Source organism: Gopherus flavomarginatus, chromosome 20 (genome assembly GCF_025201925.1).
Source record: "Gopherus flavomarginatus isolate rGopFla2 chromosome 20, rGopFla2.mat.asm, whole genome shotgun sequence".
Taxonomy (NCBI): domain Eukaryota; kingdom Metazoa; phylum Chordata; order Testudines; family Testudinidae; genus Gopherus; species Gopherus flavomarginatus.
The window spans coordinates 22,868,002-22,881,266 of record NC_066636.1 but is presented as its reverse complement, the minus strand read 5'-3'; the positions used below and the strand labels follow the sequence as shown (position 1 = coordinate 22,881,266).

The 13,265-nt window shown below is 47.7% G+C and overlaps 1 protein-coding gene across 3 annotated transcripts; it reads right to left on the bottom strand.

Annotated features, from left to right (window-relative positions):
- Positions 1–5,093: 5,093 nt before the first annotated feature.
- On the bottom strand, positions 5,094–11,655 carry LOC127038229 (SLAM family member 5-like). 3 transcript variants are annotated; one of them, XM_050930746.1, is made up of 5 exons: positions 10,238–11,655; positions 9,529–9,648; positions 8,228–8,554; positions 6,451–6,708; positions 5,094–5,558 (listed from the first exon to the last, which is right to left on the bottom strand). In XM_050930746.1, exons 2-5 carry the CDS (start codon positions 9,575–9,577, stop codon positions 5,461–5,463), a joined length of 732 nt encoding a protein of 243 aa, XP_050786703.1. In that variant the 5' UTR covers positions 9,578–9,648; positions 10,238–11,655; the 3' UTR covers positions 5,094–5,460. The 3 variants fall into 3 exon arrangements, with proteins under 3 accessions (XP_050786703.1, XP_050786702.1, XP_050786701.1); XM_050930745.1 differs by having other exon boundaries at positions 10,596–11,655; XM_050930744.1 differs by having other exon boundaries at positions 9,529–11,655.
- Positions 11,656–13,265: the final 1,610 nt, after the last annotated feature.

The window sequence follows — 13,265 nt, the reverse complement described above, 5'->3', positions numbered from 1 at the left end:
TCAGTTCCTGAAATGCAAAGAAATGACCAGTAGGACTGGGAGGCTCCCTTTCCCTTATCACGAATAGTGCTGTCAGCTCACAGACAATAGAAGCACTACCCCTAGTCCTCTCACTCCCACTGTAACACAAACCATAAACTTCAACCTCACACTTTCGCAGACACAGCGCATTCCATGAACATAAAGAGTGACCCGTGTAAACCGCACATGTCAAGAGAGAAGCAGCCAAACCCCATCAATCAGGCCCCACATAATCATGAGCCTGGCTTATAAATCAGGAGCTTTTTGTAAAAACCAAAATAACTGCCATTCGGGTCTTTTTCTTTGCCTTTTGCTTCGTTGCTGCTAGTCACTCGATTCATGTTTTCAAGATTTTCTCTGCAACCACAAGGCTAGAAACTTACTTTTAAAGAAATGAAAACACAGATTTTCTTGCAAATTCTTAAAACCAGGAGCTTTAAGGTAAGCCCCAAATAGAGGTCAGAGTTAAGGGTTTACATTCTAGTCTGGTCAGGACCCACGAGGGCATTGTACCTTCTTGCTAGGTGGGCTGCTGTGGCCTTTCCTCCTCCTGTTGCCACACAAGCCAGGCTTGAGCCCCTCAGCTTTGCTTAAGTCCACGCAGGATGAACATGTGAAAAGCCAGCCTGCAGGAATTCACTTTGTGGCAGCTGTGTAAAGGGTGCACCAGCCTGAGACCATCTGCTGTATGTACTATAGTCTCTGAGCACTACGCTAGTTTTACCTGTAAATAGCCTCACAGTGCCTGTGTGAAGCAGGGCCCTGCTATGGCTCCATTTTACAGGCCAACAACTGAGGCCCGATTGGTAAATGACTTGCCTACGGTCATGCAAAGTGTCTGTAGCAAAGCAGGAAGTGAAACCATGTCTTTCACATGCTAGCATAATCTGGGCATATTTGATCTAATCTATTTCCTACCAGCACAGTGACCTCAAGCATCAGCAGCTGTCACAGTGCAGGGTAACTGCAGCTGTATTCCCCCTCTGTAGTCCAATGGGCAGCGCAATGGTAGATGAAATTTGGTGGTGACGAGTTAAAGGCAATCCGTCTTAGAAGGAGTAATTGGAACTGCTCATGTTCACCTCTACTAAATATTAAAATTAAGGCTCAACATCATCTGCAATATTGTGGAAATTGTGGGTCCTGCAATATTAGGCTTCTGCTGCAATTTTGCAATTTTCCGGTCCCACCAGCCACCCAGACTCCCGCTGTCAACCCCTTGCGTTAATGACTGTAATTTAGTTGCAGCAAACTGTCTGATTATCAAAAAAATTAGCAGGCCTAAGTTAATACTTGAGTGTTTATATTGTTCCAGCAAACATTTCTTAAACAAATAGGTCTTCTCTGGCTTTTCCAAACGACTGCAATGAATAAAGGGCCATTATTACTTTTCCACATCTTGTCCGCAATTCAGCCGCGATTATTTGATAATCATCCCGCAATTCAAGTAGGGCCTTAATTATAATTATATAGTGCCCAGGCGCCCCACTTGTGGACCAGGACCCATAGCACCAGGTACGATACGAACATAGAACAGGGCTGTTGTATTGATTTAGATGGACCAAACGGGCCCAAAGTGTCAAAGGTGTTAACATGACCCTGAAACTGTCCAGCGGTAAACAAGTTCGGAGTTCGGTAGAGAGAGATCTCAGCTTGCTTAGTACCATGGAAATATCCCATTAAACTTCCTTTTAACACTTTATTAAAGATAGGGGCAAGAAAGAAAAAGCAGAAGAATTTGAAATTTAAGATATTAAGTACAGTTTTTACTTTAGCAACATTTCTTGTTTCCATTCCCTGTTTCAGTTTTAGAAGGAAAACCTGCGTTGACAGTCTCCGATGGTATTAACGCTGCTGTTAACTGTCCTTTGGGGGGAAAGGGAAGTTAGTAGAGATGAGCTGGAGCTGCCGTTATTCCTGGTGGTGTTTAAGGCTGATCCCATTTCCTAGAAGGCAAAACAAGACAAACGCACACAAATGGGGGAGGGAGAAAGAACAGCAAAGATAGAAAATGCAGCTTTTGCCTTTAGTGTTGAGGCTCACATGCAACCTCACAGCTGGCAAAACACCGACACAGTATGTGGACTGGGAGACATTGAGAACTTTCATACTACCAGGACAAAGGATGTTCTATTAAACTGAAAGGCAACTCACTTAAAGCTGATGAAAGGAAATGGTTTTTGATGCAATGCATAGTTCACCTGTGGAACTCCTTGCCACAGTATATTGTGACCAAGAGTTTAACAGGATTAATAAATAGATTAGACATGCATATGGATAAAGAGAATATCCACCATTACATTAGACTGGATAATCTTTTAGAAAGGATATATATGCTCATGCTTCAGGGCATAAACTCACCTCTAACCCTAGAGATTAGGAAAGAATGTTCGCTTGGGGTAAGCTATTCCATAACTGCTCACTAGGGGGTACCTTGCGCCTTCCTCTGAAGCAGCTGAGGTACTGGAAGCACCACTGCCTGTCCCCACCGCGGTAACAAAGCTTTCGGTTTGTGCGGGAGATGTCAGAGCAAATGGCTAAAGAGCAAACCAAGTTAGTGGAAAGGATGGAGTTCCCAGAACTAACTGTAGCCCCGCCCACGCTTCAGGGAATCCAGTCATTGCCACGGAAAGCTATTTAGAAAAAGACATTCCCCAGCCACGGATCTGACCAGGAAGGAAACAACAAACTTGTACATGACACAACGGGCAGGCTGCATTTGTTAGGCGCTGCTGCTGACCCTTCCTGGCCCAGTTGTGCCTCGGAGGAGAATTTTAGCAGTCGAGATAGTAGGCAGGGGAACTGCAGCTGAAGAAAAAACTACGAGGACTCCTTGTGGCACCATAGAGACTAACACATATATTTGGGCATAAGCTTTTGTGGGCTAAAACTCGTTTCATCAGATGCATGGCATGGAAAATATAGTAACAGGTACATATACATAGTACATGAAAAGATGGAAGTTGCCCTATCAAGTAGGGGGTCAGAAAGAAACTCAGAAAGTCAGCTGAAGAAACTCTGTGACGCTTGATTCTGGAGACCCCCGTGCCAGGAGTAAGCTGGCACCGCTTCACTGAAGTTGGTGGAGCCACATTGGTTTATATCAGCGGCCAGGCTGACCCTCAGTAAACCCTGCATTGTAAACAGTGGCACTTTTCTTCTCCAGAGGGCAGGGTCACGTGAGAGTCCGGTGGTGGGGGGTGTAATTATGTGTGCTCACTCATCCTTAGATTTAGGGGACTGATCCCATTTTGTCAGTCATTCGCTTGCAGGATGTTACTAGACCTTGGCATCGTCTCCTGGGCCTGCAGACTAGCGTAGCCTGCTGTGTGCAATGTCGCTGTAGCTCTGTTGGGCCGTGGGAGCTTATATTCATAACTTCACTAGACATGAAAAGGACACTGGAGTTATGGCTTCTGACAACAATCTGTAGCCCACTTACCCCTCTTTGTCCTGTGGCTGCAGAGGGGTTAACGGTCCATTTTACCTAGAAGTGACATGTTAACTCTTCACGCTAAACAATCTTGTAGGTAGCGGTGATACTCCAAGCACCTTTCCCAGCCCAGAAAATAGCCGAGTGTCACTTGAGAGCTTGCACCTTGCACCACAGAAGTTGGTCCAATCAAAGGTAGGACCTCGCCCGCCTTGTGTCTCTAACATGTTGTTGTAAGCACTTAGGGGCATGGACTGGCTTTTTGTTCTGTGTTCGTACAGCACCTGACACATTGAGGTCTTGGCGCCAATGTGTTATCATAGCAGAGATGATTAATCATCATAACAGCACCATGACAGCATGAGTAGATGAGGTTTTTATGCAGTTTTGACTGTCTAAAGGGAGACAGGGCAGAGACTCCGTGAAGTCCACCATGGACCTTGCCATTGTGATGAATTCGAATCCAGCCAGAGCAGGGCACAATAGCTGTGAAGCGAGCACAGCGCCGGCTTTGGCATGGGTAGTGCCAGCCCAGCACAGATCCTGGGTACATACACTGCTTCCTGACCTGCTCCAAAGCCCACCCTGCTCTGTCCTCACTGCTATCATAACCTGCCCTAGCTGGTTCAGGCTAACCCGTGCACAGCTTTGGCTGTATGGATGTACCCGCAGCATTTAGCCGTTCAGTGCTGCTGTTGTTTTCTCTATGTACCTCCAGGAGCGGGGATGGGCGACTCGAACTAGTTCATACCCAGGAAGCCACATACCCCAGGGTGAAGATCATTGTCCCTCAGAGCCCAAGCTGAGCTTCTGAGAAGGCCAGGTAGGAAAGAATTTCCCGTGGCTGTTCCATGTGGCAGTCCAGAGTGTAAAAGCCAAGCTAAAGGATTCCCCATCTTCTGCACTTAGGAAGGTCCTTCCTCCGCTCCCCCTCATTAACAATTTGGGCAGCAGGGAAGCTGCCACCAGTGCTACCAACTCTCCAGATTTTGACCTGTTTTCTGCAAGCCCAGCTCCTGGATGAAGGTGGCTTCCTGAGAATCTCGGCTTTCATTTAAAAAAAGGATCTAGCCCCCCGTAGTTGCAGAAAAAAGCCTTGAAAGCAAGAACCCTAAAGCTGAAAAACACAGAAGGCAAAGAAAAAAAAACCCAACACTGAGTATTAAAAAACAACCACAAACCCCTGTGATTCGCAAAGCAGGAGTTCTGGATGGACTGGTTCCTGATTTCTGAATGTGGGGGATTGGCAACACCACTGCCCCCATCTAACTGGCTTTCTTCCCCCTCCCACCCAGATAAATGTGCCAAGAACTCAAATGCAGAAATGAGTGAGAGAGGAAGCTGGCAGTTAAATGGGGAGGGGTTTCCTGCCCACTAGATTGCTCCACACCACAGCAGTCACCACCCACTGGCATAGTACAATGGTGAATCAAACCCTTGAGGTGCAAGCCGGGGGAGGATCAGGCCCACTGATTTGCAGAGGGGTCTTTATTAGCTGAAGATCTTGGGGGGATAGAGTCTCATTTACACTAAGGTCCCTTTACTCCACTCTGAGCATGAATTACAGCGACACCCAGAGCCTTGGCATAACTGGAAAAAAAGCCCCACATCTTTATGAGCACATCAGTAATTTCAGGCCTGACTGAGAAGCGCATTTTATTGGTAAACTGGAGTTAACACAATGAGCAAACAATCACACCTTTGGCTGGATCTCAGGCGTGATGCTTCATGCCCATAAAGAGGAGACGTTAGGAGATTATCACCTTCTGCCTGCAGATGGGAAATGCCTCGGCATCTTGCTGCTTGTAATCTACAGTAGCTTTCTAAAAAGCCACAGTAATAAATTCTGCAGCGGCAACTCTTCACATCCAGGTGCAGATTAGAAGGGCTGCAGTTCAGGCAACTTACAGCAAGGGTTGGTGACATTTGTATCCTCCTCAGCAACAAATCTTCCCTTTGCATGCATTCCCGTCACTCAGTCTGCATTCGACAGCAGCGTGTGGGCCTTATTTTAGAATATCGGTCATGCTGAAGAGGAGTCCAAAGAACATGAAGAAGCACGTTGCCTTCAGCGCTTGGAAAATGGATGCCGGTGAGCCACTTTCTGTCGAAACAGACAAACGCACAATGAACATTTGCCTCTGCAATGAGCAGCTCTAGGTCTCTGGGGTTATTTTCTGCCTGCGAAAGCAGCTATTCGCTCCTGCCTATCCCCATTCCCTATTGCCCTGAATATTACTTGTTCTTTGCTTTGCAGTAATGCCCAGGACCCCGTGGTGCAAGGTGCAGTACAAACACCAAACAAGGCGACAGTCTCTGCCCCAGACAGCTCACAACCCGGTGCAGGCATTTACACCAGCACAACTGGGTATAAAATGCTACGAAATGAGAAAGGATTTTTGGGACCTCCTGAGGCCAGATGCTCCACTGGTGTAAGTGATGGGGCAAGAGGCAGGGCACTGGAGCAGCAGACCACCATCTCTCTCTACAGGCTAGACAGACGACACTAGACAAGCTTTGCTGCGACAGCTCTACTGGTATAGCTAGTCTAGCAGAGCCACCTAGTGAGGACAGTTTATAGCAGCACAAGGAGATCTTTTGTCAGTATTAGTTAAGTCACTTCCTTGAACGACACAAGCTAGATCAGCAAAAAGGACTCGCTTGTCGGCACAGCTGCACCTACATGGGGATTTTGGCTGGCTCAGCTCTGTCAGTCAGGGGCACGGACCAGCACCTCTGTGCCAACAAAACTTTGTAATGAAGACTTGGCCCATGCCCACAGGTCAGGGCTTGAAAGGCTTGGGCCATTGCCATGGTTCTATATGGATGGAGGCCTGCATCTAGGATTAGGTGAGGCTGAGGCATGTGGCAGGCTCTTTTCACAGACAGATTTCACACAGCAGGATCATAACCCATGCAGCCCTGCCATGGCCACGCTGACCCCAGGACCCCATGCCTCTCAGGTGGATCCTAGAGATGCTTAGATTGGAAGTTACCACAATAGTCTTCTATGGAGATCGTTTTTGAGCTCTGGCTGACAGGGTTCCTCGCCAGGCAGGTGTGGACCATGTCTTTAGCTCTTGGCCGGCTCAGGATGCGCAGGGTGGGTCCTTCCTTGATCTGGATGATCCTCCTGCGGGTGTACGTCCAGATGAAGGTGGCGCTTTCCGATCCCTCGGCGACAGAGCAGTTTAGCAGGAGGTTGCAGGTTCCATTCAGGATGGCAACGGCAACATCTGGGACTGGGATTTTCTCTGCGTGTCGGAGGGAATACGAAACGGGAAAGGGAGCAGTGAGGATTCCCTGCGCTGCACGTAGCTTTGAGCCCCTCTGTGCAATCCCAGGTCATTTCCACAGGTTCCCAGCCCTCTCATCTCTTTACATAGCATATACGCAGGATTATTCTGGAAGAACAGCTCTGGTTGGGGTCGTCTGCAGGACTGAACCCATCCTTCCGCATCTGAAAGCCTAAACTACATGAATTGAAGGACCAGGTCACTAAGATATGAGTCTGCTACTGCAGCCTAAGTTTCTACATATGATATAGCCACTAACTGGAGACAATGAATTACTCTTTGTTAATGGAGGTCACAGATCGAGCTGATCAGAAAACGTGTGTGTCAGGGGGTTTCCACATGGAATATTCTCTGTTTTTGATTAAAAATTGAAAACTGAAATATTTCAATTCTGAAATATAGCTGTGGTGCCTCATGGGAGTTGTAGTTCAGGTGCCTCCTGTCCCCATTCTCCTCTACAGCCCAGGCTTCCTAGTCAGACAACATTTCCCATGATGCATCATGGTCTCACCTTAGAGAAGGGAGGCCATGCACGTTGGTAGTGCATCATGCGAGACAGAGTTTGGCCAGGCAGCCTAGCCTGTGGAGGAGAACAAGGCAGTGAGGCCATCAAACTACAGCTCCCATGAGGCACCATGGCAGGACAGCCAAATCAAAATGCTCTGTTTTCAGGTGAAAACCAAAAAATGTTCAGTTTTTGGGTGGTGAGTTTTCCAATAGATACTTTAGGTAAAAAAAATCTATTTATTCAACAACCCAGTTTTCCCTCAAAAAACAGTTTGCACAGAAAATTTTCACCCAACCGCCACACGGCCAGGAATGTTTGCCCTGAGATTCAAAAGTCCACAAAGTGGAGACCCACATATGCAGCATGGAACTACGCCCCAAATGGGCTTTGGTGATCCTGCTGCCATGTGATTTTTGCCCTTGATTTCAATAGAAGGAGTAGGCCCATAATTTGCCAAGCTCTTTCAAGGTGACGAGTGTTACATGTGGATGTGTCTAAGGGGCTAGATGTTATGTACAAGTATTTTAATGGGGAATCTCATTAAAAATATATATTTATGTTGAAATAAACACCTACCCAGTTATATCCACATCTGAGCTGCAGAAGACGAGAAATTAGCATGAGCCCCTCATTAAAACTGAGCACTGGAATGCCATGCACGCATTAAAGAGCTTCAAAGGAGCTGACTAGCTCCCTGTTGACCCTTGGAAGAAACTGGCCTGAGGGGTCTTTGTTTAAGGAAAGCTCTTGAAACAGACACCATTTGAATTTAAAGGAGACGAGAGTTTGATTTTCCTCTCCCTGGCTCTGGTCTGATTTCCAGAGATGCTCAGCAGCTGCATCTCTTCTTGAAATCCAGGGGAGCCACGGGATTTCAGCACCTTTGAAATGCAGGAGCAACCCCACAGACCAATAGCTCAACCGTCAGCTGGTGCAAATGATCCCCCAGCAGCCCACTCCCACACTCACTGTATACGCGCAGCAGGTATTCTGTCACGGTGGTGGTGAACTCCGTGTTTATCTGCGCTCTGTATATGCCCCTGTCCAGCATGCTCAGGTTGCTAATCACCAGAGAATACGTATGGTCCAAGACCCTCAACCGCCCTATGTAGCGTTTATCCAGCACTTTAACTGCAGCTGGTTTCCCTTTCCTGGGGGTAAATGTGGCGAGGGTTGTGACCGAATTCCAGACAATCGTCTCCACGGGCACCCACGGGGGAACTCTGAAAGGGAAAACTACCGACCCTCCCACCATCCCAGTCAGCTGGATCGCCTGGGATTTGGTGGTGCGTGCATCTAGAAACACAGAAAGAAAGAGAGAGGTTAGGAAACTGATGGAGTGGAGTTCTTTAAAGTGAGAATGATTTCTGATTCTGATGAGATATTTCATGCAGATCAATATTATATATCTATCTATCCATCCATCCATCTCCATGCATGCCTCTCTATCCACATACACGTTCCTCCACCTATCTATGAATTGAAGGAAACTGGGAGTTTCCATTCGCTGGGAAACGACAATATTTCAACATTCATTTTCCATCCCACATCAAGATGAAAAGCCAACATTTCAAAGTTATTTTGCAGAATGGAAACCCTGGAATATTTCAGTTTGGAAGCATCGAAGGATTTAGTTTCAGCACTGTTGACTGAAAACATTTGACATTCCTGCATGGCAATGTTTCATTTCGGTTTGTTAAACTGAACCAAAATGCTTTGTTTCAAATCAGTTCAATATTAATGGCATTTTCCCATTGAGGCACATTGACTCTTAATAGCTCTAATCTGGGAGCTGGATGCCTATGGGCTGGGCTGGGCTCCTTCTCCCATAATATACTGAAGGTCATGTGACTCCCATGATGCACCACACAGCTTGGTAACAGGGAGCCTGTATTGCTTTTTGGGACATGTAGTCCTCCAGGGAGCCTGGCCCAGAGGCGAGAATGGAGGCCCAAACTACAACCCCCATGAGGCAATGGGCTGACAGAGAAATGCTATTTTAACATTTTGTTTAACTGATTCGAAATTAAACATTTTGGGTCAATTCAACAGATCAAAATATTCTGATTTGGGTCAAAAGGACCAGAACTTTTTTTTCTTCAATTTTCAATTGGAAAAGATGAATGTTTTCAACAAAATTAAAGAATTCCCACAGAAAGTTTTTTTTTTTTTTTGCAGAAATCGTTCTTCATTCCAGTGGAAAATTCTCAACCAGCTACATATATATATATATATATATATATATACACACACACACACACACTCTTTACCTGTGAGGATGAGGCACATGAGCAGCCAACATAGTCTCAGGATCAACATCCTAACACCAAATCAGTGGCTTCTCCTAGACATTCCCAGAGTCCTAGGAGGATATTTCAGGAGGGGTTGCTCTGTGGGAAAGAGGAAAGCGAGGTGAGCATTTGGGAGCCGAGCTGTTCACAGAAGGCTGGAGGGTTAGATTTCCTCAGCAGGACCCAAATGAAGTGGGTGCTCTTGGGTGCTCTTGGAGAAGTCTGACACTTACGTACATAAGGCTGCATTTGGTCTTCTAATCATGACCTTAATACCCTGAGCTCTGACCAGGGGCCCAGGCTGACTGTGTGTGTGTAATGGGGGCTGGTGGCTGTGACTTATCAAGACACAGGAGGTCATGGAAGGACTTCACAAACTTTTCTGATTCAGCCTCTTCCAGCTACATCAGTCCTAGTGTCTGATTCTTCTCTCATTCACACCAGCATAAATCCAGAGGAACGCAATTAAAGCCAATTACATTACTTCTCCCAGGGCAGAATGTCTCACTTTCACCACCTGTGCCTCATTTTTCTAAACTAACGAGGAAGAGGACACATAAACCCAAGGTCCCTTTGGGTCATTAGAAACCCGGTGGCCATTTTTGTATGATTTAGCCCTGCTGCCAAAGTCCAACATGGGTGAGTTGCTGGGATGGGACAGACTGTTATGGATCAGGCTGTAAGTGACCTGGCCTAGGAGTCAGAGCAGCAGTCATGTCTAGTGGGAAGAGCAGGTATCCAGGCTGGAGAACGAAGCCAAGGGTCAGCATCAGAAGCAACTATCAGTTGACCAGCATCAGAGCCAAGGTCAGATACCAAATGGCACAACCAAGGGTCAAGACATTCGGGGTCAGAAGTTGGAGGCCGGGGTCGGAGCCAGGCCTGGTAACTGAAGGCATAAAGGCAGGAAATGGAGGAGAGGCAAGGACTGAACAGAGAGCTGGAGCAGGAGCAGGAGCAGGGTGGAAACAAGAGAAGGCAAAAGCAAAACAGGAAGCAGGTTGGGTGCAGCCACAACAGGAAGCCACATTATTGCTCAGACAAACCTGTTCTTCCTTCTCGCTTAAATAGTGTGGTTGGACCAATCAGTGGAGTCGGACGATCCTCCAGTCGGGGCTCTCGTGGGTGGAGTCTTGGCTGAGGTTGTAGTCCTACCAGCTTGTGGGCACTCTAGGTTTCAGCTGACAGTGGGTGCAGGGGCCAGGATGCAGCAGCAGCTATCTAAGGACTCCCAGGCCTGGGTTCAAGACCTAGGACATCATACTGAGCTGGAACTTTGGCTCTGGAAGCTCCTGAGTTCAGATTAGGCCCGGCTCATCTCTAGTGTTGTGGTTTTCAAAGTGCTGCATGAGCACTACCCAGTGCTCCAGGGAGCTGATTGTCATTATCCCAGAGAGAGGAAGCGCCTTGTCCACACAGCAAATCCATCTGGACAACCTAGGCCAGTACACCACTTTTCCTTAGGCTAGGACCGTGGCCAACCCTAGAGAAGCCTCTTTCCAGGGCAGATGAGACAGGAGGAAAAGGAGGGCCCTGAGCTCCAGGGGCCCCCCAAACTTCTCTAATGTCTTTGTAAATAAGACCAAATAAGAGTGGGTGGGGCCTGTACCAGGGCCCCAGATTTCTCACAACTGGCTTGTCTCTTGCAGATGTTGCAATGTTGTGGATCACTTTGGGGGAGAGGGGAACTAGCCCCTAAATACCCACCTTCACATTCTGTCTCGGCTACTTACCTGGCTGCCCATCACCCTAGCACCAGAGCACTTCCCAGTCTCTAAGTTACCCTAACCCTCCCTTCTCCCATGAGGCAGGGGAGTGCTGCTATCCCCATGGCACAGGTGGGGAAACTGAGGCACCAATCGACTCAGAGCATTGCCTGGGGTCTCACAGGGAGTGTCTGGTAGAGCTGGGCACTGGACCCAGAGTCGCTGGCTAGTGTCCTAGCCACTGGGCCATGCTTTGCATTAGCCATTGAGTAATATCCTTATGTTACCTCTGTTACCACTCCCCCACACACACATTGATCACTTCTCCCTCCTCCCTCCTCTTCTGACCCCTTCTTCCCCTTCTCAGTCCTCCTCTCCCCATCATCCTTATATAGCCCCATTGCAGCTCCACCTCCAACCCCCACATCCAGCCTTGGTCCCCTGCCCCCCCCCCCCGCTGTCTCCCCTTTGCAGTCTCATCCCCACAGCATCCCAAGCCCTGGCTGTCCTGCCCACACAGACAAACTGCCCCCTGTACCTCCCCAAAAGGGGGCAGGGACGAGCTGCTGCCAGACACAGGCAGGAGGGGAGCAAAGTGGCATTAGCCGGTTTCCTTTTCCTCGCGTCTGTCCTCTGCAATGGGAGGGGGGCAGCCTGGAGGATGGGGGTGCAGGAGAGCGATGGATGGAGCGGGATGGGGAGATAGGTAGGGCCCGGTGCTGCCACTGGCCAGAAGCCAGCACCCCAGCACAGCGCCCCCTGGTGGCCCCTTCCCAAACCCTCAGGAACTGGCTGGTCCCTGGGGCAAACCAGCATTCTGAGGGTTAATAGGGCCAAACCTCTCCCCCATGATGAGCAGTTACCATGGCAGGCAGCATCCAGGTATGTCTCACCTGTAACAGGTGACTGAACCATCTCTTCTTGAGGGGCAGGGGGGGGATGAAGAGGAGAGGAATCTATTACCCCCCCAACACAGACACAATTTCAGTTCACATTTGTGCACACTCATGTCTAGTGACGTATCCTTGTGAGTCTGGTGATTATGGCTCGTTTGTACAACCGGGTTATAGAACAGCTCCCCCCACGCACCCTCCCTTTGCAAGGCTAATGGAACATTCCAACAGCTTCCTTCCTCCCCCCCAACTTCAAAGAGTCTGCACCCTGATTTAACCCCTTCCCTGCCAGAGGGAAAGAAGGAGAGAGAAAAAAATCACCTTGCAGGTGGAGTCTAAGCATCAGTCTGCATCCAGGAAGGCCCAGAAATGGAGGTCCACTGGCATTAAATATGTAAACACATAGGGAAGGAGCAGGACAAGAGGTTTGGAGCGCAACTGATTGAGAAAATTCAGAACAAAGATAGGAGTGTGTATGTGAGGCACCCATGGGTACATTCCTTAGTGAGGGAAAATACATCAGAACAGGCTGAATAAACACCTGTTAGGGCAGGTCTGAGTTTATTAGGTCCTGCCTCAGTGCAGGGACCTGGACTTGATGACCCTCCAATTATTTTTTTCAGCAAATCAAAGAAAAAATCATTTTGAATCAAATGAAACTTATCACCTGACCTGAATTGTTTTTTTTTAAAAAAACCCAAATAAAACAACACATTTTAAAGAGTTTTTAAAATAAATTGGAGTGAAATTCCACAACATCCATTGGAAACAACTTTTCCGAGTTTCTTTATTCCTGAGCAAGAATTCACCAAAATCAACCAGAATTCCTGAATTGTTTTGGTCAGCCCAAATCTGCATTTTTGGTCCAATAAAAGTTATTTGCCTGAAGTATTTCACCCAACTCTGCACTCGAAAGCCTGCAAATGTTCTGGCTGGTGATGTCCATGCAACCTTAACTCTGCCCCCTAGTCAGTCTGCTTTAGTTTAATTAATTAGATGATTGCATGCTATTGTTTCTGCAGCATTGTCTGCCTTTCAGGAGGACTTACTGTTACCTTATTTGTGATTCTTTGGAGAACTTCCAGGTCATTATGAAAATGCTTGTTAATCTTGAAAG